The sequence below is a fragment of the Ambystoma mexicanum genome, chromosome 12 (assembly GCF_040938575.1).
Source record: "Ambystoma mexicanum isolate Mex_15411 chromosome 12, UKY_AmexF1_1, whole genome shotgun sequence".
In the NCBI taxonomy this organism is placed as follows: domain Eukaryota; kingdom Metazoa; phylum Chordata; class Amphibia; order Caudata; family Ambystomatidae; genus Ambystoma; species Ambystoma mexicanum.
In genome coordinates this window covers 495035008-495062731 of record NC_090936.1, presented here as the reverse complement: position 1 = coordinate 495062731, position 27724 = coordinate 495035008, and the positions used below count along the sequence as shown (strand labels likewise).

Here is a 27724-nt window from a genome sequence, read left to right as displayed (position 1 = left end):
TAGAAATTGGAGGGTGGAGTCTCTTTACTCCCTCCATGAACGCCTTAATGACCGGAATCTTCCACCACAATACTTTACTTTGGGAGGTGGTGTACGCTGATAAAGCTGCCAGGTGGACCTTTATGGAGTTGAATACTAACCCCAAGCAAGTGGAGCATATAATTTAAAATATGGGATGGAGTACATTCTATGGGGTTTATTTGTTTAGACTGCCACCAAATTACAAATCTTCTCCACTTGTCAAAATAACAGTGTCTACTGTTTGGTTTTCGAGCCTCCTTGAGGATATCCATACACCGCTGTGGTAGATTAAGATGTCCGAACTCTATGACTTCAGGAGCCATGCTGCCAAGTTCATTGAATGTGTTGCGGATCCATTGCTGTTCCCCTGTGTTGGGTTAATAGGTGGGTCTGACACGGGAGTTTGATGGGATCGCACATCGCCAGTTTGTGCAGATGTGGATACCATGGCTGTGTCGCCCACATGGGAGCAACTAGGATGAGCGGCATCTGTTCTCTGTGAATTTTGTTCACTATCCTGCTCATTAAGGGAGTCGGGGGAAAAGCGTAAGCAAATTTCCCTGGCCAGTTCATCCATAGGGCGTTCCCCTTGGAGTGTGGTTGGGGGAACCTGGACGCGAAGTCTGGGCATTCCTTGTTTTCTCCTGTAGCGAACAAGACCAGAGTGGGGTATCCCCATTGAGAGAAGATGTGATCTACGACCCTTGAGTCTAGTTGCCACTTGTGTTCCTCTGGTAGGGGATCTCTGCTCAGAGAGTCTGCTAGAGTGTTGAGTAACCCTGGAACGTGTTGGGAGGACAGGGACATACCCCGTGTGAGTGCCCATCTCCATATTTTCTGCGCCAACTTGGACGGACTTGGAGAGTGCGTGCCCCCTTGTTTGTTTGCATAGAACATTGCATTGGTGCTGTCTGTTAGAATTTGAACCGACTGGTTCGTGAGTTGCACTTCGAATGCTTGAACTGCTTTGAATACTACTAGAAGTTCCAGCAGGTTGATGTGGTTTGTCCACAAGCGTTTTGACCCAGTGTTGGCGAAACAACCACTAGATCGTCTCACTGACTGCTTGCCTGAGACCACTGTTTCGCCAACCACTCCTGCATTGGGCGCATGCGCAGACGTGCATGAGGGGCCAGGTATATGCACGATGCCATCATGCCCAGTAAACGCATTGCTTTGCATACGCTTATCTGGAGACCGGTTTGATACTGAGGTATTTGCCGAAGCATGTTTTGCACTCTTTCCATGGATGGAAAGGGCAAGCCTGCTCTTGTGTCTAAGACAGCTCCTATGTACTGTTTTGTTGTGTTTGGTACAAGACTTGACTTTTTCAAGTTTATTGAGAAACCCAATTGTAAGAGAAGGTTTATGTTTCTTTGCGTGTTTACTTTGTAAAGATGGGGTGATTCCCCTCTGATCAGCCAGTCGTCCAGGTAGGGGTACGCTGGTATTGCCTCCCTGTGCAGGTACGCTGCCACCACCGCCGGTTCCTTGGTGAATACCCTTGGAGCCAAAGCTATCCCGAAGGGTAGCACCTTGAATTGGTAGTGCTGTTTGCTATTGTGAAACGCAAGAGTTTCCTGTGCGCTGGGAACATTGAAATATGAAAAGAGGCAGCTTTCATTTCCAGTGTTGCCATGTAATCTCCCCGTTTTAGCAGGGGGATTACTTCTTGTAGCGTTGTCATGCTGAATTTTTGTGGCTTTACATAGGTGTTTGCAGGGCGTACGTCTAACACTGGACGCATAGTTAGATCTTTCTTTGGCACAATGAAGTAGGTTGAATAAATTCCCTTGTTTACCTCGTTGGACGGCACAATCTCTATGGCGTCCTTGAGAAGCAATGCGTTGACCTCTTCGAGAAGGATGAGCTGTTCTTCTCTTGTTGTCTTCCTTTGGCGCGGGGGATGGTTTGATGGTTTTTGGAGGAGCTCCACACAATAACGTCCTGCTACTGTTGATAGCACCCACTTGTCTGTGGTTATTATCTCCCATATGTGGGTGAAGTGTGAAATCCGTCCCCCTACTGGGGAGGCATGGGAGGGGACCTGTAGCGGGCTGTCATTTCTTGAGAGGTGTTCCTCCACCTCTAGATTTGGAGGACCTCCCCTGGCCGCGGGATCTGCGCTGGCCTCTCTGGTAACCCTGTGACACCTGACCTTGGTTGTTATTCCAGGAAGAATTTTGACTTTGTCCGAACCCGGTGCCTCTTTGGGAATTTTGGCCACGAAAGCGGCAACGCGTTGTTCCCGCCTCTCTGGCCAGGAGGTTTATTAGTTAGTTGCCCAAGGGACTCGAGGGTGTCATATTCCTCCTTAGCGGACTTCAGGACGTCCTCTACCGCTTTGCCGAATAAGACTGTTGGCTCCACTACCATGTTAAGTAACATCGCCTGGGTCTCCAGCTTATAGCCAGACTGGCAAAGCCAGGCGTGGCGATTGATTATGGTTCCTTCAGCGATTATTTGGCCTGCATTATCTGTAGCGTCGAGATTATTCTTGAAAATGCAGCTGGTGGTAGCTTTGCCTTCCGCTGCTACTAATGTTGAGACTTTAAAGGCTAGGGAGCAGATGCTATTAGGGTAGTTATTTCACCCCATTTATGGCAATCATAACTTGCCAGCAGTGTAGAATTGTTGGAGATTCTAGCTTGAAACGCTGCCAAAGTCGCTACCTTCCTTCCCATGGTATAGAGCTTCTTGCTCTCTTTCTCTGGAGGAGACTCCGAAGAGGCTAGTTGTGTCCCAGCCCTTTTACGGGTAGTTGTGACCACACAAGAATCCGGCTTAAGGTCGCCCCTGATATAGAGCGGGTCAGACGGCGCTGGGTGGAAATGTTTCTCTACCTGCAAGTTTATTGCCCATGTTTGGTTAGATGTCTCTAATGAAGGTTGGATTCTTCTCTGGGCAGATTTTAAAATTGGGATGAATTGGGTGGCAGCCTTCTTGTCTCCCAAAATATCTTCGACAAAGTCCATGTCTTGCTGAGTCTCATGTGTCTGAATACCAAAGTGCTCAGCTGCTATGATTAATATGTTGTGGAGGGGCTGATTATCTACTGGAGAATCAGGCACTGGGGAATCTTGTTGAATTGGGGTGAGGCCAGGGTATACACCTCTGCCTCTGCCTCTTCATCATCATCACCATCATAGTAATGATCAGAGTGTTGGTAGTCCTCATTATCCCCTTCAGTGTCTGTATTAACGTCATAAAGGTCAGCTGCTATACAATACCTTTTTGCTGGTGGCTGGGATGAAGCCAGGGGCTGAGAACTGGAAGTCAGGGACTGAGAGCTGGAATCCTGAGTAGTAGGAGGTGTAATTTGAATGTTTTAGATAGCCTGAGGTTTTTTTTCTGAAAAAATTGGCAAAAAGGCAAATTCTTGACATCACTTATCTATGTCCTCCGAGGTCCATTGAGCTGAATTGGGGAGGACCCTAGGGTAATGTGAGGTATGGTCTTGTACTAAGGGTGTAGGTGTCAATAGGCCCTTATTTTGTAAGGCCTAAGCCAAAGAACCCTCCTCTTGTGGGACAGGTAATACTTCTTTAGTAGGGGTACACTTGGTATGAGCAGCCTTTAGCAGGCTCGCAGGGACATCTTTCTTAACCAGGTGAGACAACCCAGTGTTTTTTGACTTTACAGCCGATTTCAACTGACTGACTGTTGACTCTCGGTATTGGGATGGACCTCCGCCTCGTCTGCTGAAGTTCGGTCGATGTTATTTTATGGGCAGCGTCTTTCGGTTTCCGGGGCCTGTCGTGGGGTGATCGGGACCTCGACTGCCCAGAGGACAAGGAATCTACAGATCTCCCCCTAGACACTGTATCTGGGGGTTTGGTTGACGGCGCTGACTCATCGCCCCGGGATGTGTGTTTAGTGGCGTGTGTAGTGGAAGTGCTCTTGCCGCCAGCTGTCGTCCCTGTAACAGAGCCGCTGGCCTGTCTCTTAAGGTCGGGGCTTACACTTGGGAACTATGCTGTTCCCCGTCGCCCTCGCCGTCCAAAAAGATGGCGATGCTAACGTCACTGGAAGCTCCCTCGACGTCAATGCCGGCCTCTGTGATGGCCCCAGCGCTTGGTTCTGCGACCTTTAAGAGTCTTAGGTTTGAAGAGCTTGCAGGCTCGACAATGCCCCTCGTCGTGGTCGAGGTTTAAACACAGGGTACACACTCTGTGTTTGCCAGCACACAGACATTTTCTATTACACATGGGGCAGAATTTAAAAGGTGTTCTATCCGTGTTTGGGAAAGGCAGCCAGGCGAGAAAGGGAAAGGGTGGGAAAATGCATTGTACAATGATCGTCGCCCCCCCCCACTCTCCCTACTGTAAGGGCCTTGGCCCGGGGGGACTTCCAAGGCCAAAAGGGTCAGTCGAATCTTGAATTCGTCCGACGGAGCTGTCTTTTCCACTGCGTCGATTAATTGGTTGAAGTCGGGAGGAAAAGGACAGAAAGAGTAAACTATTTTTACTTGTCATAAGCAAAAGGCGTTAGGCCAAAATTAAACTCTGCGTTAAGCGTCTGCTGACAATGGAGGAAAAAAACAATCTGAGGGACCTCGACGTGTGAACGACCATGGGTACAGTGGACATCACACTAGAGATAGTATTACTGGCTCGCCCTGTCGACGTTCCTTTTCGACTTTCGAAAACAACAACTGTAACATCTAGTGGAAGCTGCAGAGTATTACAGTCGTTGTTTTCAAAACTCGAAAAGGGACGTAGACAGGGCATGCCAGTAATACTATCCCTAGTGTGACGTCCACTGTACCCATGGTCCTTCACGCGTCGAGGTCCCTCAGATTGTTTTGTTTCTGACATGAGGTAGCATGAAGTGTATCGTGAGTACAGGTGTATCCAAGCAGATAAGTATCAGAGAAGCTCACATAACATCTATGCACCTTCTCTCCGGGGAGGAAGGGTGGGCGCATGTGAATCTAAGCAGATACAAGCATGAGAAATACGATTACGGTGAGTAATGTATCCCTTCTGAGGCTTGTGCGATCTGCTTAGATCACATGCTATGCATAGGCGGACATCTAGTGGAAGCTATATATATGAATCATATTATGCCTTCCTTTTGCCCATTACCCCTGGCTTCCACCCCTGTTCCATACACCCCTTCTCCCCAATGCAGTTTCTGTCCCCACTGTTTAAGCCAGTAAGAAATACCAAAATGCACAACATATTGTTTCATACGTTCATAATATCCACCTGCTTCACTCACACCGCTCCTCTTCCCCAACCTAACATTTTGCTTTGGTTGTCTGCCCTTATCTTCTTGTATTCACTTTTGCTGCCATCATTTCTCCATGTAATCCCTATCCTTTTTCTTTTTAGCAATCTTTAAACCCCAAACGCTTCATTCCATCATGCATGTGCCTCTGGGGAGCCATCCTCACACTTAGTCCAAGGTGGTGAGGCTACTTACTATCACATAGAGATGAAAATTTGTTGGAAGCGTAAACCATCTAAATACGCTGCAAAGAGCAGTTAAGGCTTTGACTGCATCCGTGGGAGTATACTGATATTGGCTGAGCAGGCTTCTGTCCTCTGGTACGTGTTGCTACTGATTGTACACTCTTTGCTTGGGAAGGCGTTATTCCCACCCCAAGCTCATGGTTAGCTACTCCACTGCAGCTGAAGTAACAGGTGTTGTAGGTAGCAATGCGCCTTCAAACATTCTGTTACTTATTAATAACATTTATTTTCATCAGTCTTGATCAGACTTGAAAAGACTGTGAAAAGTAGATAGCCACATGTTCCAACACAACACATTTTATTTTTCTCCTCATGGCTTTTATGAGGTACCTTCTATTGTGACCCTGTGAATTCCTACAGCAGGTCTATCATAACAAAATGACTGGCAGTTCAGTCAACTAATCTTAAATCTCCTTTGTTCTGCTGCTTTTTCCCTTGAAGACATACGTGTTACCAGACATTTTAAATCAATGTAGGAATTACCTGGCATTGCAGCAGTATGTTCTCACATACTCCTCCTTCACTTTCTCCAGGCTGCAAGGGTTTCCGTCTTCCAGATGAAAAGACTCTATGATTACAAATAAAAGAACCGTCACAAATGAAAGAATTTCCAAACAACAGCCTCAAATCATTCAGCATAAATTAACTGGTGTATGAATTATATGACTGGTATGCGCAACCCACAGTTGCATCAACTCTAGCAACCCTCATATACACACAAACATATATCCAGAACTGGACCAAGCATGGGGGGAGTGTGTTGGCAAATGTAAAGCAGTTGATGGACTAAGTAGTTATTCAGGTGACTATCATTTTCTTAATCCCATGTCCAGCTTCTGCTCTTTCTCAACATATGGCATCAACACACAAGTATAAAGCCTAAGTGACTTGGACATATGGTGGTAGGATAGGTCAGAGCAGGGTTTCAAGAGATACATTGAGAACAACAACTTGAATGAATAAAAACATTTGCTCGTAAAAAAGCATTCACTGAGTAAAATTCTGAGAAATACATGTTATTTACGTTCATGACCTTCAGTCATTTTCAGTCTAATGGATACAGTACTCCTTGCACAGATTCCTCATCTTTTGAAATATCTTTCATATGAGAGAGAAAGAGAGAGAGCTGCATGACCCTTTGACTTATGTTCCAACTTGTTTTTGCCAGTCAGAGACACTGAAGATTTGGTGAACTGCCACAACAAATGACAAGAGGTCTGCTCAAGATGAAGGTTGGTAGATTGATAAGGAACTCTAGGAGGAATACAGCATCCATTAAAAAAGGGGATTACCAAAGGGGAGTAGCTTGTTCTTCTAATGGACACCTTCCTCCCGAAGATTCTTTACCTTTCGAAAGAACCCATAACCATACAGAAGAGTACAGATGGACCACTGCCAGGAATCGACCCCACAGAAGGAAGTTGTGGAACACGAAACCCCCAAAGCATGCATCCTCTCCAAGCAAAGAATCCAAACAGTATTGATGGATGAATTTCTGTAAGGCCAGCATCGGCGTTTGACAAACATTCTGTAACGACTCACCCCTTTGTAAGGCAGGATTTGCTGCCTGGCATTTGGTGGAATTACCTAATAATCAATCACAGACTTCTTTCTCTGCTAAGTCATGATATGACTTTGTACACAGAAATAGCCACATAGAAGTTGTCTGATTAAATGATGATATTGTGACAAATGTGTTAGTTCTAGCCTAACACAAGTGAAGGCCTGTCTTCAAATACAATATGTGAAATGTCCCTCCTGTCTTCAAAAGATGATGAGGAGGAAAAAGTCTGTTTGGGGAATCTTCTGCAGAAGATAAATATAGGCACTACCTTTGGCAAGAACATGGAGGGTAACATTCTTAGAAAACACAAGAAAAGGTGAGAGAACACGGAGTCCTAAACTTGCCTGGCAGATGTGATTGCCACCAAAAAGGCAATCTTAAGTATGAGTAACTGCAAAGGGCATTTATGTAGAGGCTCAAAAGAGGCAGGCATCAAGAAAGCAAGAAACAGGCTGGGATCCCATGACATATAGACAAATGTTTTAAGCAGAAAAGAATTGACAAGTCCTTTAATTAATTGAATAAACATAGAGATAGAAAGATATGCTACCTTTTCAGACGTACTCCTAAGCATAGAATGGACAGCTAAATAGCCATTAATACTATCAACATTCAAACCTTCTTCAGTCCAAGAAACAAATAAGCTCCATTATCAATGTAGTAGTCAGGATATGCCCAACTGTGGCACCAAACAGAAACAAATCTCTACAATTTGCACACATAAACTGAATTTTTTTACTGTTAGCAGGCAAAAAGCATACTCTTAATTACCACAATAGCACATTTCCAGTTCTGGTACCTCATCCACCCAAGATACATGATGGTTCAGTTGGTTGGCCTTGGTATAAAGGATTCTGGCCAATGGTTTATGGAAAATAGCTTTGTGTTGTCTACTGTGTATGTGGTGAACACAAGACGCGCAGGTTCCCTCATGTTTTCTAATATTTACTACAGACATTGCAAGCATCCTACAATTAAAATATTATTTTGTCATACAAAGTAGACAAATGGGCCACTGTAAAGCAAAACTAAAAGGAAATTAGAATGGCAGTGACGCTCAACTATATGGGCAACTACTGCCACAGCCACAGCCATTAAAATCAGAACTACTTTAAACCTGTAACTTCCAAATTCCAAAACAATTCAGATGATTCACTTAATCTTTCAGAAGATAACAATGGGCAGAATCATAAACAGGTACAGTGAAGGGGTGATAGAAATATTCCTCAAATTCATGCAGTTTAAATTTACAAACCAAACCACTGGTATTGAACAGAGAGATGCAGAATTACACACAAAAAAAAATGACGGAGATGGACAGAAATGAGGTACAACCAGATGCATATATTGTGGAAATGCCTCATGCCAGAAGAATGCTGTAAAAAGGCACAGGATAGAAAAGGGGACGTGGTATACAATATTTAAACAGTGAAAGTGTTATTTTTTTAATCCAGGGTGTGGGGACTTGTGCAGTAAAAGTCTTGTTTTACTTATGAAATAGAACGCATAGTGTTTGGTTTTATTAATTGAAAAGAAAAATGAATATACAAAAAAACGTCAGCAGCCGGGCCAAAGGCAAACAAGCTTGCCCTAAAAAAAAGACTAAACATGGAAACTGTAAAACATGTAAAAAAACAAAACAAAACATGACTCAAAAGTACATAAGTCAACCGTGAAAAGTGACGGGGAGTGATGCAGAGAAGAAATAATCTATTTTGTCACTGTGGCTTAAAGAGAAAGTGGAAGCCCCTTAACACCAGAAGATCTTAGGAGGTACAATGGATTTCACTTTTGTGTTTAAGAAGCTGGTTTCCAGTAAACCTTGCAACCATGACCCTGTAATTAAGATCCCATAGTAGAGAACTGTTTGCGGTACTGTATTAACTGTTGCAAAAAGCCGATTTAAGATGTGGAGTTTTTGTTGGAGTGTCAGTCAGATGACTAGAAATATTAGAAATCGGCTTTTGTTTTTAGAACACCTCAACCACAGTGCAATAAGGCATGTGCCAGCATGCCATAAGAGTATTATCGGTAATTATCTGGCGATTTCAAGTGTGAGAGGCCCGGTTCTAATGTTGTGAGTAAAAACAAACAGATTGGTAAAAGGACTGCATTTTCAGGCAGGGTAGGTGGAAAGTAGTTGTGGTCTACCTTTCGAAGAGTAAAGTGCTGTTCAGCTAAAACAGTCAACCAGGTGCATGCGGGCTTCACCCTAAGAGTCTTATGCTTTGTAAAAACAGGGTTAATGGTTAGCTGGTCAGAACATGTGTAACGCTTTTATTGCAATGGATGTACAACAACAAAGCCATTACTGTATGTCTGTTCAACGCATGTTAGATGGAAAATAAGTAAACATCACAGGAGTTAAACGAGATCATGGTAAATGGTTGCTGACCTTTCATCCTCAGCAGAGTGTCCAATGTCTGCTCCAGCTCCTGAATATAATTCTTAGCTCTACGTAGAACCTGTCCCTGAACAAAAAATAAGTCATTTACCTACATTTGCAAGCAAAAATAAATATTATCTACCTGGTAACTTCAATAGACCGACAGGTCTTTCAAATTCATAACTAACTGCTGGGAACTTCTAGCTGGCTAGCAGATCAGAAACGGCAGTTACTGCTTCAAGAAAAAGTCACAAGGCGATTTTATGCTCATGCTCCTGGTGTTGGGCTTCCACTCGCCTTCCTCCCACCACAGTATGTCCTTTCCATGACTGCCTCTCTGTTACACAATATGGCCAGGTGATTTATTTAAAGTCTTGGTACTAGAGCATGGCGTGGACTATGACACTGGTAATGTAAAATATACCATGAGCTAGGTGTGCTTGGCTACTAGATACGTTTATTGTTAAATCCTTAGCAAAATAAAGAGAAGAAATAGCATTAAGGGGTCCACAGATAAAAGCAGGCTCTATCAAGTTACATTTTGAGACTGTTAGACTTAGGGCTCTGTGAGATTGGCATCATGTAAGGAGAGACCAAAAAACACATTCAAAGTAGAACACAAGCTTGTATTAACTAAAATGTCAGGATGGAGTAAGGCCTAACTTGCCCTATGCTAAGGTGGGATTTCCCTACCTAAAGAAACTAAGGAAAGTCTGTGTCAATATGTCCAACTGAAACGTCTGTCTGTGTCCAAAACCTATACTTGCCCTCACAACTAAGACAAAACAATGTGTTGGGATATCGACCATAAACTAAACAGTGTTCCAAAAGTAGAGTTCTGAGCTATTTCCAGTTCAAGCTTAATCTTCAGCTTCTTTTCCCCAAATGTCAATAAGTTCATTACAATGTTCGGTATACCTTCTTTCAGACTTGAAGCAATACAGTTCCACACTTTTTTAAAGGTCAGGATGCCCCCCAAGTTCAAAACAATTTCAGGGCAACATGTCCCAGAGTTCCCTTCCCCAAGATCAATATCCAAAGCGACACAAAAGAAGTCTCTTTGAGCTTTGGTTTTATATTTCAACAATTCTTTGCAATTTAGGGTTCCCTTCCCCAAGTCTGGTATACACCAACGGTTGGTTTCTTTCTTCCATAACAGTAAACTTCCATGTTAGCATATGAGGGTTCTCTGGTCTTGGTGCAGTTTTAGACCACACGGTCCACCCATTACAGGTCACGCAACCAGGAACTTTGGATTCACTCTTCAGACGTTTTTTTATTCCACAGGTCGCAGTTCTCTGGTGTGAAAACCCTAAAGGTCTTTCCCTGCCTAATCCCCAGGGTTCTTCTACACAGGTGGCCAGGGGCGGGCCATCGCTTTTGGATCCCAACCGTGGGGGTGGACAAGCAATGGAGGATCACCTGGGAAGAGGGTCCTCGAGGATTGGGGAGGAAATGCCCAAGGGTGAGATATGGTATCCCCCTTTTCTAATCCTGATCTATCCTACCATCCCTCTACTGTCATAGGATATTGTCACGTGTGTCCTGCCCTACCCCAGCATTTTCCATCAAACACTCACACTAGGAGGAAAGAAAGCGGATATAAAACCCCAGGGCAGCGGCCCCCTTTTTCTAACTATGATACTGACTTACCCTCCCGTCCCTCTAATCTTATAAACTATTGTGAAACCCAATCCTTTCCTTCCCTGTTATCCTCATTTACTGAGGATGCAAGAGTAAAAGAATCAGAACCACAAACCTCTTATTATCCTCATAGTAATAAGACAAGAAGGAGATTATTTGACGCATCACACCCTGACCATCTTGAACATTACTATAACATTGAAAAGTGGAAGAGAAAACTAACAGCAATACCACCTTCCTGTCATAGGAAAATCCCCGGGACTGGGACATGATATCCCCCATCTCTGACAGTGACCTATCCAACCCATCCTCAGCCTTCAGAGGATATATTAAGGCACAAAATCTTCATTTCCCCAAGTATCACTCAAATACTGTGACGAAGAAGAGGGAGTCAAGAGGAAGACAGAATTCTTATGTGAAACACCACTATGGTACTGGGACGAAGAAGATGCAGATAGAGCCACACCAACATCCTCATTGGACATGTCCCATTACCAAGGCCAGGTAGGGTCAGGCAATTGAAATCAACCATGTCCCCTTGCAGCCTGTTAAGCACTCAGGACAGTATAAAAAGAACACAGGCATTCAGCAAAACAACCGAGTTGGGAGGAGAGATGAGGAGCCAGAGCTGCCCATGACCAGCTGGAGGAAACCAGGACAATGAGTTTGCAGCGGGAAGCATCCTGTAAAAGCATGGCTAGAAAACCGCATCTCATGCAAGTCGGACACGTCCGTACAAGGGAGCCGGGATGCATGCTGATCCCTTTTTACATTCGTAACACAAAGTGCTTGTTTCCCTGGGCCAGGACAGGATCCCAGGGATGTCTGAGGAGCAGGTGGTGAGACCCTGACCTCAGACAGCAAGGACATTGACCCCAGAACGAAGAAAGCACAACCGGTGAGTCAAACGCAGTGAAAGCCCAGTGTGTGTTAAGCAAGCGAGTGAGATATAATGTAGCAGCTTGTTTGCGTAAGGCTGAAGAGGCGTCGGGTGAAATTGACGAATGGCAATACAAGGATACATAGTGGCAGAGTGGTCGCGTGTATGATTACACATTCTCAAAAGACTGTGTGAAAGAAGGAAGTTTCTGTAAAGAGGGGAGCTGTGCGCAGACACAAAGTATGAGCAAAATGGAAATCCCAAAAAGAGGGTGCTACACGAGAAACAAAGTAGGAGAAAAATTCCTAAAGTTGATGGAAACGTGTTTTAACAAAGCAAAGATTGTTGAAAAAGCCTTGGGGTGGCCACCAGGTGGGAAAATGATCCAGGATGGCAACAGAGACCCCACTATAAGGAAAAGAAGACACAAAAAGTTTAAAGCACCTGGTTGCGTGACCTGTAATGGGCAGACAATGGTGCCACAACCAGGGGAGCCCCAGTTGAAAGAAAGGAACTGCATGATCTGCTAGAGTTAAAAGCTAAAAAGGACTTGGTTAAGAACGGGGAAGGTATTCCTAAAAGAAGCCAAGTGAACTGTGATGTTTTACAAATGGAACTTTTGTGAGTTGAACTTTTGTGTTAAGAAAGTGAGACTTATCTTTGGACTCAAGCCGAGAGACCATATCTCTCCAGCCCTGACATGTCTCCACTGGCTCCCAGTGGCTGCGAGGACCAAGTTCAAGGCCCTTTGCATTGTCCACAGGGCTTTCTGGGGCCAGAGCCCGCACTCCATCCAATGTTCTCTTCCAAAATACCTTCCATCTAGATGCTTCTCCAGGCAGAGAGTGGGGATAGATCTCTGTTCTCTGCAGGTGCCTCCTTCTGGAATGGCCTTCCTGCCCCTCTCAAACTTGAGCCGGACCACCTGAAGTTCTGGAAGCAGCTCAAAACTATCCCCTCCCCCTCTGCTTTCTCTCTCTCCCTCCCCTGCTGACCTACCTGACCGACCTGTCTGCTGGTTGCTTGACTACCCTCAGAGTCTCACAGGGTACCAGGCTCTCTCTTGATCAGTCACCCTTGCACTGCCTCTGGTCCTAGCATGTACTTAGGGGCTGTAATTGTAACCCTACAGTCCCACCCTACAGTCCCTTTTTCTCCTTGAACTACCCAGAGCCGCGCTGCCCTGGCTGCACTTACTCAGAGCATTGCTGGCCTGTTTTCGCCTCCCCTATTCCTTGTACTTCCCTTCTCCCTTTCCCATTGCACTTCTCGTTCCTGCACAATCTGAATGACACAAGGCTTAGTAAGATTGTTTGCCTTGTACTTCCTCTGTCTTCTGTCCATTGTCTTGTTGCGCCTGGAAACACTTGAGTATAGGCACGTTATAAATGACTTATATCATATCAAGTGAAATTATACCAATTGAAACTTGGTAATTTGAAAAGTAACCACTGTAGAATCAACAGGGTCTAGGTATGGGCAAGGGAAGCCTGAGAGACCCATTGGAGAAGTGTGAACCAGGGGGCTTTTGGGTTCAAGGAAAAGGGTACCCAGAGAAGAACTTACAAGGGGAAAAAAAGGTACAGTGAACTTTTCGCTAAGTGAATCCTGAGAAACCTATGGAATATTACGATCCTGAGTGCGATGAACTTGGGGAAGGGAGCTGCAGAAGAGCTCCATTGTCACATTAACTTTACTTTGAACTCTATTGAATTGGCCAAATCCTATAAAACCAGTTATTCTGTAGAAGTGCAGGCAAGCATACGTTTTGACACAGACAGTATTTTGTTTTGGACTGACATACTTGGACTTCCCTTAGTTTGGTTTCCGTTGGCGAACATTCCCACTTTAGAGTTAGGGAAAGTTAGGCGTTAAATCATCCTGACCATTGAAAATAAAGGTTTTCACAATACGTTTTAATTTTTCTGGGTCATCTCTTGATACCATGCCTAGTCTCACACTGGTCTTGGCGCAATTTTAGACCACACAATCCACCCATTACAGGGCACGCAACCATGAACTTCCATGCCTCCTTGAGTAGTGCAAGTAGTTTCTCCAATGTTTGCTTGTTTGTTTTATTCACTTATAATGCGCACCAAACTCGAAAGTAGCCAGGGCTCAACAGTACAGACAATGTGAAGCTTAAAATACAAGGTTGCGGGTAATACACAATAATGTACATGAATATACAGTTACGTACAGGTTACATACAGGCAGAATATGCACTGACCAAAGAGGGTCAAATACAGAATAAACGAAGCCGGCATATATACAAGCGGTGGCAGGACATCAATCACCGGTCAGAAGAGGAATATGTACACATGGGAGGCAACTAGATGGTATCTAGCATATCTACTCTAGGAGCTTACAGGACTAAGTAAGTGCTAGTAAGCTAGTTGTCGGCAGCTTTCAGGAAGTTGATATGACATGCATTACTTACCGTAATAGCATTTCTGAATATTGTATTTGCTTAGATTCACATGCTGTGCATATGGTCTGACATCCAGTGGTAACCGCGGAGTATTGCATCTTGTCTTTCGGGGACCGAAAGGGGACGTCGGCCTAGGTGTGTCTGTAACACTATCCCTATCGTGACGTGTGTAGTACCCAAAATCCCTCACGCGCCAAGGTCCCTCCGATTGTATTTTTTCTGCCATGAGGGAGCCCAAGGCTACAGTGAGTGAGTACATAAAGAGAGAAAGTAGAAAGACGTCTATGTTCCTTACACCCCGAGCCGGGAGGTAGGGAGGGCGCATGTGAATCTAAGCAGATACAATCATCAGAAATGCTATTATGGTAAGTAATGCATGTCTTCTGATGCTTTTTAATCTGCTTAGAATCACATGCTGTGCATAGACTAGCGAGCAGTACCTGGAGTTGGAGGTGGGTTGTGAGAAGGAACAGTAGAGAAAAGATGTCTTAGTACTGCTTGTCCCACCTGAGAATCAGACCTAGAATGAGTGTCTAGGCAATAGTGTTTTGTAAAGGTGTGTACAGAACTCCAGGTTGCCGCTTTGCAAATGGACTCAAGAGGAACATTTGCAATGAATGCTATGGATGCCCCAGTGCCTCGAGTAGAGTGTGCTCTAGGCCTGAAGGGCAGTTCTCTCTTAGTAAGAGTGTAACATAGTGTGATGCATTTCACAATCCACCTTGACCTAGCTGATTTAGAGAAAGGATCCCCTTCTCTGCCAGCTGCCACTGAAACAAAGAATTGCTTAGTATTCCTTAGTGGTTTAGTTCTGTCCAGATAAAACATGACTGCCCTGCGCACATCTAGTGTGTGAAGGCTTCTTTCGGCCATGTTAGTAGGGTTCTGGAAGAAAGTGGGTAGTTCGATTGACTGGTTCACATGAAACTTCGAAATTAATTTAGGCGCAAACCTGGGGTGTGTGCGCAGAACTTCCTTATCTTTGTGGACTGTAACAAAGGGGTCTAAGACAGAAAAAGCATGTAGTTCACTAACCCTTCTGATAGAAGTGATAGCCACTAGGAAGGCTGTCTTATAAGTCAGGTCTTTCAGACTTGCTTTATGCATAGGCTCAAAGGGAGCCACATTCAGATCCCATCCAGGGGCTGGGTGAGAGATGGGAGGATAAATCCTCTTAACCCCTTCCATAAAGGCTTTAATCACCAGTATTTTCAACCACTATATTTTTTGTTGTGATGTGGTGTAGGCGGACAGAGCAGCCAGATGAACCTTTAGGGAATTGAAGACTAACCCAGAGTCCAACAGGTGGGTTAGATACAACACAATGTGTGAGGGTGAGCAATCAATGGGATTGACGCCCTTGGAATTGCACCAGATGACAAAACGCTTCCATTTGCTGGCATAGCAATAACGTGTATTAGGTTTTCTCGCTTCCCTGAGAATGTCCATGCATCTCCGAGGGAGTTGCAGGTGTCCAAACTCTATGATCTCAGGGGCCAGGCTGCCAGGTTCAGAGTTTGTGGGCATGGGTGTAGGGTCTCCCCCCTGTCCTGAGACAACATGTTGTACGGGCAGGGCAGCTCGACTGGTGGGGAGAGGGACATTTCCATCAGGTGCGCGAACCAGGGTTGGCGGGCCCACCAGTATCATGTTAACTGGTTCCTGGTGCATCTTGTGTACTATCTTGTTGAGAAGAGGAGTAGGGGGGAAAAGCGTAGACAAATTTCCCCAACCAAGTTATCCAGAGACCGTTCCCCTTGTATCGGTTCTGGGGGTACCTGGAGGCGTAGTCTTGGCATTGGGCGTTCTCCTGAGTAGCGAACAGGTCGATCTCTGGGAAACCCCATTCTGCGAAGACGTTGGACACAATGTCTTTGTGCAGTCGCCATTCGTATTCTTCTGGCAGAGGAAAATCTCTGCTGAGTACGTCTGCCAGAAGATTGAGTTCCCCTGGAACATGTTGCGACAACAAAAACATCTTGTGTTTGAGAGACCATATCCAAATGTTTTGGGACAGCTTGGATAGCCCTGGATAGTGAGTGCCCCCCTGTTTGTTCAGGTAATACATTGCTGTAGTGCTGTCGGTTAGGATCAGCACTGTCTTCCCTTGCAGTTGCACCTGAAAGGTTTTCAATGCTTTGAACACCGCTAGTAGCTCCAGTAAGTTTATATGGTTGGACGCTACTTGAGGGGACCACACTCCGTGTGCTGTCTGCTGAAGCAGGTGGGCCCCCCACCCCGTGAGTGATGCATCTGTCGTGAGAGCGGCTCCACTGCAGGGGTGGTGAAGGTCTTCCTCTTCAAGAGGTTTTCTCTTGACCACCACTGCAGAGAGAGAACGAGGGCTGGCGAGACAACTAACAGATCTTCCCATTGTCCGCTGGCCAGACACCACTGGCTGTTGAGCCACTCTTGCATGGGACGCATGCGCAGCCATGCGTGGGGAACCAAGTATATACATGACGCCATCATCCCTAGCAAACGCATCGCTTTGGGTACCGTCACCTCCCGACTGGCTACATATTGAGGAATCTGAGAGAGCATGTTCTGAACCCTCTAGCTGGAGGGGAAGACAAGGCTGTCTTCCGTCCGAATTAGCGCTCCCAGAAATTGTTTTACTTGGCTGGGGACTAAGCTGGATTTCTTTTCGTTGATTGAAAAACCCAGGCTGAAGAGGAGATCTACTGTTTTTTGGGTGTTCGAAAAAACAAGCGTCAAACGAGTCCCCCGTGATGAGCCAGTCGTCGAGGTAAGGGTAAACTGGGACTGATAGTCTGCGCAGATGTGCTGCTGCCACTGCCAGGACTTTGGTAAACACCCTTGGCGCCGAGGCGATGCAGAAGGGGAGTACCTTGAATTGGTAGTGTTTGTCCGAGATCATGAACCTTAGGTATTTTCTGTGCGCTGGCAACATTGAAATATGAAAGTATGCATCTTTCATGTCCAATGTTGCCATGAAGTCCCCCTGTTTCAGCAATGGGATCGCCTCCTGCAGTGTTACCATACAAAACTTGCAGGGTTTTATAAACTTGTTCGCTGGGCGCAGATCTAGAACAGGATCCTTTTTGGGTACAAGGAAGTACACTGAATAAATACCCTTGTTTACCTGAAGAATAGGGACAGATTCTATGGTGTCCTTTCCCAGCAGTGCTTCCACCTCTTGGATCAGGATCTCCAGATGGTCCGGTGAAAGGCGCCGTGAGCGCGGCGGTCTGAACTGTGGAGGTCGGGCGAATTCCACGCAATAACCGTGGGCGACCGTCTCTAAGACCCACTGGTCGGAAGTTATCCCCTCCCATGCCTTGAGGAAAGATGTTAATCGCCCCCCCGAACGGGGCGACATGTGAGGGGACTTGGACTTGGTGGTCATTTCTAACCAGAGGCTGTGGCTCCTCTGGGATTGGGGCCTCTGCCTCTATTTTTACCGTGTTTCTGACCCCTTGAGGGGTAGTAAGTAGGGCTTCCAGATGATTGATGTATGTTGAAGTTACCTGTGCCGTAGTTGTTCTGACCAGCACAGGCTTGCCCTCGAAAGGACCGCCGAGAATTATTTCCCCTCTGGAAGGAGGGTTTCTGTGTAATTTGGTGCAAGGACCTTATAGTCCTGTGCTCCTTCTTGGGCGTCTCCAACACTTCATCCACTGCTTTCCTGAAGAGGTTAGTCTCCTCAATGGGTTTATTAATGAGGGAGGCCTGAGTCTCAGGTCTGAAGCCCGATGTACGCAGCAATGCGTGTCTTTTCAGAAGAGTACCTGGTGCAAGAGACCTGCCTGCTGTTTCTGCAGTGTCCAGGGTGTTCTTCACCACATTCTGGTTAACCAGTCCTCCCTCCGAAACAATGGCGAGATGGTGTTGTTCCGGTGGGTTCAGGAACCTCCCGGAGGCCTTCTTGGAGTAAGTTCCATTGGGCGTCAGCATAGCTTGCTAATAACGTAGTATTATTAGCAACCCGAATAGTGTATGCAGCTCCTGACGTGACACGTTTGCCTAGGGCATACAACCTTTTAGACTCCTTGTCCGGTGGTGATTCTTCCGTGGCAAGGGGTACCACTGCCCTCTTTCGAGTGGTAGTCACTACCAGTGAGTCCCAGGTGGCATGCCCTTTGATATACAGAGGGGGCAGGCCAAAATAATTTTTTTGACTCTCGGGCTCACTGCCCGTATCTGAGCAGGTGTGACCAATGAGGGAGCTACCCTTCTCTTAACAGAGTTAAGGAGGGGAATGGATTGACTCGCCGGAGGTTTTTCCTTAATAATATACTCCATGAAATCCTGCTCCGGTACCGCCTCTTGAGATGCAATTTTGAAGTATTCAGCTGCTTTTTTCAACATGGAGTTGAAAGCCATTTGGTCATCCACAGAGGAGGCCTGGCGAGCCGGGGTGGACGGAGGAGAGTCTAGGCACAAAATATCAGAGTCCTGATCTTGCTGTGTCCAAGGGTCTTGACCTTCCTGCTGGGTTTCCTCCCAGTTGTCCGTCATATCCTGTTGATCTTCCTCATAGTGTTCGAGAAAAGAAGCTTCTTCTTCATTATAGATGTCTCTATATGTGTCCAGATGGACCATGTCTTCTTGTTGGAAAACATGAGACTGAACTTCTTGAAAATGGGGGTTAGGGTCTACCTGAGCCCTTTTTGGGGGATGGGGGAGAATGATCAGAAGAACCAATAATCTGTTCCAGCCGATCCATGTAACCCTCAATTTTTTCTGTAGTCCACTTAGAGGACCCAAACGGGCCTACACGAGGAGAAACGACGTTCTCCGCACTGTGGCGTCGCGAGGAACCTCTCAGGGTGTCAGAGAGGGGCTCTTGACTATCTACGTAAGTCTCATCGGAATCAAGGATCAAATCTGTCAAAATCTTTTCTGCGGCTTGGCCCACAACTTTAGGCGGAACTAGAGTAAGGCCCACCGCCGCTGCGATTCTTCCGATGCTACTCTGGATAGTCGCCGAATCATCGGGAGACAAAGTCTCCGATGATTTGTTAGCAGTTGAATACCATCCGCGGCACAAGAGGGCCTAGCGGTCGGTTTTCCGGGTAGAGGCGTAGCCGTAGTTTTCGGGCCTACCGAGGCCTTGGAAATCGTCGAAGCGTCGGCCTCCCGAACTTCGACGCGTGTGTGTTTTGGAGTAGCGCCCTTGGTTTGTTTTGATTGCCCATTCGCAATACGCTGCTGCGGATGCGGGGAAGGTTTTGGATCTGAGCGATCCGGGGGATCCGGCGAAGTTTTCGGCAGCCCTGCTGGCGCTTTCGCCTTTTTCGACAAAGGCGTCGAAATTGGCGTTGGGGTTGTGTGCTTAGTGCGATGCGATTTTATACCCCTGTCGCCGGGTGTAGTCCCTGTAGCAAGACTAGAGTCGAGCCTGGAAGGGTCGGAGACGGGCGTGGCAGACCTAGAAGTGTCCGCCTCAAGGTCTATAACATTTACGTTGGACGTTTGGTCATCCGAAGTGCCCCTGTCACTTTCGGCTGGCGTGGCGGTGGAGGAAGTGGGCTCCACGCGTGACATACCGTACGCGGCCCACCACTTTACACAGCGCTCCTTAAGGGTCTTAGGCCGAAGGAGTTTGCACGCCGCACACCGCTTCTCGTCGTGCTTTAGGGGGAGAAAGGCGTTACACGTCCTGTGTTCGTCCTTCCAAGGATATCTGACCATACACTTAGGGCAGAATCTAAAAGGAATCCTTTCCATAGCAAAAGGGAAGGATGACCAGACCGAAAGGGAAAAGAGGGGAAAAGAGTATTGTACTGTATAGGCCGACCAGAGGGCCCGACCACGTGGAAAATCACAGCCGTAGATGAATCCCCCATAGTCTTCGTCGAAGATGTTCTTATTGGCGAAGTGACTTAACGGGGAATAAAACGACAACTCGGTAAAGATAAACAATGTCTCTACTAAGAGCTCCACTATAGGGCGACCAGTTATCTGGCCGGAAAAAAACAATCCGAGGGACCTCGGCGAATGAGGGATTTTGGGTACTACACACGTCACGATAGGGATAGTGTTACAGACACGCCTCTGCCGACGTCCCCTTTCGGTCCCCGAAAGACAAGATGCAATACTCCACGGTTACCACTGGATGTCGGACCATATGCACAGCATGTGATTCTAAGCAGATTAACAAGCATCAGAAACTTGGATCTGAATTTCAGAAAGGGCTGCTCCTCACGTAAAGGGTGGGGCAGTGAGTTCCAATGTTGGGCTGCTCGGACCTGGAAGCTGCCTCCCCCAGCCTTAGACAGCCTGAATCTTGGTATAATGTGGCTATTGGCATTGGATGTTCTTGCTGGTTTAGTGGAGCTCCTCTTATGGAATTTGTTCGTAAGATAACTAGGTGCAGCATTGTTCAGGGCTTTGTGAACAAGGGATGCAGTTTTTAGATGGATTTTATTTTGGGTGGACAGCCAGTTATTTTGGCACCTGATATTGGATATATGCGATCTTTTGGGCACGCCGAGAGCAGCACGGAGGGCGTTGTTTTGAAGAATTTGTATTGTGTGGATGATGGATTTATTGGCACACATGTGAAGAGCATTGCAGTAATCGAGCCTGGATAGAATCAGGGCTCTGGCTAAAATAATACAGTTATTGTCTGATAGAAAGTGTTTGCATGCTCTAATGAGCTTACAAGTGTAAGCAGTGGCAGATGCCATGCACTTTACCTGTTTGTTGAATGAGAGGGTGGAGTCCAGATAGAACCCAAGTGTCTTCACTTCCTTGGACACCTTGATGGTATTACCATCAATCACAAATGAGGAGTAGTCTTGGCCTAACTTCTTGAGGTTGGAATGAGTCGCCAGGATGATAAGCTCTGTTTTATCATCATTTAGGCATAGTCCATGGGTTGCCATCCATGCCTGGATGATGATATACACCCTATTTACCAAGGCCAAATCCTTGTTGTAATCCCCAGAAAGAGGGAGGAGAATCTGGGTATCATCTGCATGGTTAGTGTAGGTGATACCAAGATGGTCCAGATAATCAAAAAGGGGCTTAGTAAATATGTTGTATAGGGTGGGGGAGATGCAAGAGCTCTGCGGGACTCCGCACAAGATGGGGATCAGGTTGGCTGCTGCCGAGGGGGAAAACACCCTCATCTTCCTGTCGCTGAGGAAAGACTCAATCCAGGTTATGGCCTCTTTAGAAAAGTGTGCAGCTGAGTCCAGGTGGCTGCAAAGGACCCCGTGGTCCACGAGGTCGAATGCAGCCGACAGATCCAGCAGCAAGAGGAGAGCCATTTTATCTTTATCACGTAAATCATCTATTTGTGCCTTCAAGTCGATGAGGACAGTCTCAGTGCCGTGTTGGGGCCGGAATCCTGATTGACGTACTCCTAGGAGCCTATGTTGTTCCAAGAATTTTTTTATCTGGTTATAAGCAATCTTGTCCAGGATTTTAAGCAGAAAAGGTACTGTCGTGATTGGACGGTAGTTCGTGGGAATAAGAGGGTCTAAGGTTTGCTTTTTAAGCAAGGGCAGTACCCAAGATTGTTTTAAGTTGGTTGGAACAATGCCTGACGTGACGTGAATGAGGCTTTGACAAGTTTTGAAATAAATGGGCAAAGATCACTGGCAGCGTCTTTTATGAGCTGGGCAGGGCAGGAGTCGCCCTGGCAATAGGATGGCTTAAGAGAGAGGATGACTTTCTCCACCTCAAGAGTATAGGATTTTTAGAACATGAATCGTGCAGCTAGGTCCTGATCCTTTGATGGTGGGACTGTGTTTACGTTATTGGTCTGGGATGGTTGGCTAAGTGTGACTTTTTTCTTAGATATTTTCTTTTGGAGCATAATTATTTTGTTTGAGAGTGCTTGTTGGATATCAAAACACCAAGTTTTGTCTTTGGAGCATGTGTCCGGGATGGGGATGGGGCTCCACAACTTTAATAGAAAAATGGTTTCTCAAAAGACTCCAACTTTGCCCTCAGTCTTTCATTCAACTTGGGTTCATAATTACTTTTAGTTCATTGTTCATTATTTAGCAAGTTTGTTCTTCGCTTTCATTCAGTGTTTTATAGATGCAGGTTTTGCTTATTTCATTCAGTCATTACTCAAAAAGTGCAGCCTTCTATGTTTTCATCCAATTCAGTATTCAATAAATGTAACTCTGTTTCCTTCATTCAATTTGGTATTCCAAAAATGCTGCTTTGTTGGATTCATTCAATTTGTTAATCAACAGATGCAACTTTGCTTCTTTCATTCAATTCTGTATTCAAGAAAGGCAACTTTGCGTGTTTCATTCGCTTCACTATTCAATAAAGACAGCTTTATGTGCTTCCTTCAGTTCAGTATTCAATAAAGGCAACTATGCCTGTTTCATTCAGTTTGGTATTCAATAAAGGCAACTTTGCCTGTTCCCGCAAACCGCTACTACATTCACAGTCCCTTGGAGCGACCTGGTTGTTCCAGCCCCCTGGACACTTACCCAGACCTGAAAGCTCTGCTCCTGTTAACGGCTTCTCCCTGAGCGGGAAAGCATATTCCCCGGGTGCTTCGCTCAGCACTCTCTGGCTCTCGTGCACAGCTTGGCCTCCACTTCTCGGCAAAGCTTGATGCCAGCCTCCCATTCTGTGGGATCTCCCCGTCCTGTACAATCACACATTAGACAAAATCCATGACCCAAAAGATAGTATTTCATGTGTAACACTGTCCATTTGATAGCTACTGCTTCTAACCCAATGACTGAATAGTTTTTCTCTCTAGGAAAAAGCTTTCTTCTGACATACAGAATGAGATGTTCTAAACCGTCATGATTCTGTGACAGTAGGGTTGCTAACCCCATCAAAGAGTCATCCATCTGGAGGATGAATTCCTTAGAGAAATCTGCTACTCTTAATATAGGGCCTTGACTTAGGGTTTGTTTAAGGGTGTTATAACAAGTGGCATCCTCTTCCTCCCATTTGATATTTTGGGGCTCAGCATGTTTCAGTTTATCAGTCAGTCTAGAAGATGTTTTACTAGAGAAGTTAGGAATAAATCTACGGTAATATCCGATCAATCCCAAAAAGGTCCTTAGATGCTTCCTGGTTTTCGGAGGGGTTGTATCAAGGACAGCTCTTCCTTTTTCTTGTTGGGGTTGGACTGTCCCATTGCCCACAAAAAAAACAAATACTTTACTGCAGATGGAGCCAGTTTACACTTTATGGGATTGGCTATTAGCCCTGCTTCTTTTAGTACAATCATGATTGTGAAGAGGTGGTGTAGATGGTCTTCCCTTGACCCGTCATCCGTATGACAATATCATCAACATGGGCTAAGCAAAATTCAGAGTACGGTTGTAAAATGTTATCCATAAGTACCTGGAATGTTGCAAGAGCACCATACAGCCTGAAAGGCAAGACTTTAAATTGAAATAATCCCAAAGGAGTAGAAAAGCAGTTTTCTCTTTGTTAGGTCCATGCAGAGGCACTTGCCAATATCCCTTTGTAAGATCTAATGTTGAAAGATAGACAGCATTGCCCAGTCGATCTATCAGATCGTCAATGCAGGGCATGGGGTAAGCGTCAAAAGCAGAGATGGCATTCACTTTTACGAAAATCTATACAAAACCTCCAGCTGCCATCGGGTTTTGCTACCAACACGATGGGTGAGGACCGCGGGCTATTGGAAGGCTCAATGATGTTGGCTTCTGACATGGTTTTAATTTCCTTTGTGATGGTTTCTTTTATAGCCTCAGGTAACCTATATGGTGCTGGAGGGCAGATACGGTGATATATCCTTTTTCCTCTCCCAGGCTCTTCACGAAACACATCTGTAAATTGACTTATCAATTTATATAAGTCCTGTTTCTAATTGTTATTAAGATCAGATTAAATTAAGGCCTTATCCTCTGCGTCTTTTGGGAATAGGCATAATATTATAATTGGGGACGCTGAAGGGTTTTCTTTCCATTCTTTTTAGGCAACAGTCTGGTTGTGAGATCCTATAATTACATGGACCTGTTTGTTCTAATACTTCCTAGGGTCCATGCCACCAAGACACTAATTTATTTTCTGAAATGGGTAATATGACCAATACCTTTTGACCTATTGAGAAGAAACTTGGTGACAACTTTTTATCATAAGTGAATGTTGTTGTTCCTATGCTTTACCCATATGAGTTTATACTAAAGATCTTACGGCTGACATGTTCTTTCAGCCCATTGGCCATTTGAGAGTGTAGAATAGGGGCCTCCTCTCTTTTTTCCCAGGTTTCTCGTAACATATCAATGACTGTCAAAGTCTGCAGGGTTTTTCGTACTGCAAATAAGGCCCAAGGTATCATTTCGTCCCAATTTTTACCATCTTGTTCAACTAACTAACTTCTGAACTATGGACTTGAGTGTTTTATTAAATATTTCTACCAAGCCGTCTGTTTGGATATGGTACACTGATGTTCTAAGGGCAGCGATATGTAACAATTCTTTGACTATAAATCTACTCATAAAGTAGATGCTTGATCAGTCAATATTTCCCTTGGGAACCCTAGTCGAGAGAAAAAAGGATCAGATGTTTCTGAATTTGTTGTGTGGTGTTGTTTCTCAAAGGGAAGGCCTCTGGATAACCAGTGGCATAGTGTACAATAACGATAATATATTTATTTCCTAATTTAGAAGTTTCCAATGGACCCACAATATCCATACCAATACTAGAAAACAGAACCTCAATTATTGGCAATGGATTTAAGGATACTGGTGGTGGTATATGTGTACTTGTTTTCTGACAAACTTCATATGCTTGGACAAAGGTCTTAATGTCTGCATGTATTTCAGGGCGATATTCACAGAAGATTCCTCATACTATATGGGGGCTTCTGTCCTTAGGCGTGGGGTGTATGGGACTGCTGCCCATTTCTGGGTTGACTGTTTTGTTTCAGAAGAATTGTTTCAAATCACTCACTTTTAATTATTTTTTACGAACACTTTGTTTGTTTTTTGAACCATCAACGAGTGATTTGTAACTCGGGAACCACACACTTCCTATGAAGGTCAATAAAAGAAGAAAAAATAGTTCCTCTCTGAAATGTGGCCCCAAGTTCTTCTGAAACAAAACAGCCAACCCAGAAATGGGCAGCAGTCCCATACACCCCACGCCTAAGGACATAAGCCCCCATATAGTATGAGGAATCTTCTGTGAATATCGGTCTTTGAGGTCATTCATTAATTGGCACCAGAACAAGAACCAGCCTCCACACTGAAAAAAGGTGGACCCCAAAAAGTGTTCATGTGTGTTAAAAACATTGTTCCAAATAACACTTCGGGAAAAACTTTGAAGTATATTTCATCGCCTCCCTGAATGTGATCCTGCATGTATTTCAGGCCAGTAAAACATATTTGGTATATGTGCATGAGTCTTAGACTGTCCAAGATGACCTCCCATTAGATGTGAGTGTGCTATTTCCAAAAGAACCCGTTTATGACGTTTAGGGACTACCAACTGTGTTCTTATCAGTCCCTCAGAAGTGGTATCTCTCTTATAGTGAAGTCCATGTTTAAGAAAAAAAAAGGTCCTCCTTTCTCACCACCCTCTTATTCCGATAAGATTTGTACAAAAGCTTCTGTTAACAAGGGGTTGTTTCTTTGGTCAAAATCTACGTCGGGAAGTATTTCAGGTTCTTCCTCTATAGGTTTTCTGCATTCAGAATTGAAAGGGTCATCAGATGGCTTATCGGACTCCTCAAAGCCTCGAGTTCCCCTATCTGTACTCTCCTTTTCAGATTCTTCAATAAGTTTAGAGAACATGGCTTTCTCCAATACTCCTTGAGCAATCGTATCCTCTTGGTGGATTTTAAATGGATCTTTTCCATGGCTCTGTTATAGGACTTTAACATCTCCACTGAAATGTGGATCTGTCACTCCCGACAATACATAAATCCCAAACCTCCAGGCTAACCCAGACTTTGGTGCTATTCTGAGGTACGTATCTGGGGGTAGAATCAGTATCAAATCTGTGGGTATTAACTTCCTTTCACCTGGGGAAATTATCTCAGCCCTACTGCTACAGATATCAAATCCAATAGAGCTTTTTGTGGCTACTGAGTGATATGATGCTCTGGCACATAGTTTTTCATACTTTAGGGTCCCACAACTTGTATCGGTTGAGCCGCATCCCACTCCTTACACCATATGTGAGATTGGCATCATGGAAGGAGACACAGACAACATATTCAAAGTATAACCAAAGCTTTTATTAAATACAATGTCAGGATGGAGTAAGGCCTAACTTGCCCTATGCTAAGGTGAGATTTCTCTACCTAAAGAAAGTAAGGAAAGTGTGTGTAAATATGTCCAACTGAAAAGTCTGTTTGGTGTCCATAACCTATACTTGCTCTCCCAACTAAGACAAATCAATGTGTTGGGATGTCGACCATAAACAAACAGTGTTCCAAAAGAAAAGTTCTGAGCTGTTTCCAGCTCAAGCTTAATCTTCAGCTTCTTTTCCCCAAATGTCAATAAGTTCATTACAATGTTCAGTTTACCTTCTTTTGGACTTGTAGCAATAAAGTTCCACACTTGTGTAAAGGTCAGGATGTCCTGCCCCAAGTTCAATATCAAATGCGGACACAAAGGAAGTCTCTTGGAGCTTTGGTTTCATATTTCAACAATTCTTTACAACTTAGGGTTCCCTTCCCCAAGTCTGGTATACACCAATGGTTGGTTTCTTTCGTCCACAACAGTAAACTTCCTTGTTAGCATGTAGGGGTTCTCTGGTCTTGGCGCGGTTTTGGCCACACAGTCCACCCATTACAGGTCATGCAATCAGGAATTTTGGATTCATTCTACAACAGTTTGTTATTCCACAGATAGTAGTTCTCTGGTTTTGGTGCAGTTTTAGACCACTCAGTCCACCCTTTACAAGTAACGTAACCAGGAACTTCCGGGTCTCCTTGAGTAGTGCAATATTCAGCCAAACAGGTAATTTCTCCAATGTAGTTCCACAACTTTAATAGACAAATGGTCTCTCAACCTTGACTCCAACTTTGACCTCAAAGGTCTTTCATTCAACTTGGTTTCACAATTACTTTCAATTCATTGTTCATTATTTCGCAAATGTGTTTTTCCCTTTTATTCAGTGTTTTATAGATGCAAGGTTTGCTTATTTCATTCAGTTCAGTACTCAAAAAGTGCAGCCTTGTATGCTTCATTCAATTCAGTATTCACTAAATGTAACTTTGTTTCCTTCATTCAATTTTGTATTCCAAAAATGCAACTTTGCTTCTTTCATTCAAATCTGTGTTAAGGCAACTTTGCGCATTTCAATCAGTACTGTATTCAATAAAGTAACTTTACTTGTTTCATTCATTTTGGTATTCAATGAAGACAGCTTTATGTGTTTCATTCAG

The 27724-nt window shown here is 44.8% G+C and overlaps 1 protein-coding gene across 1 annotated transcript in view; it reads right to left on the bottom strand.

Annotated features, from left to right (window-relative positions):
• The window catches only part of STRA8 (stimulated by retinoic acid 8), a 244635-nt gene that overhangs the window by 165225 nt on the left and 51686 nt on the right, over positions 1-27724 (bottom strand). Inside the window, exons 2-3 of the mRNA XM_069627700.1 lie at positions 9458-9533; positions 5982-6066 (exon numbers count right to left, since the gene is read on the bottom strand). Of these exons, the coding sequence (XP_069483801.1) occupies positions 5982-6066; positions 9458-9533 (161 nt within the window). The remainder of the gene's footprint in view (positions 1-5981; positions 6067-9457; positions 9534-27724) is intronic.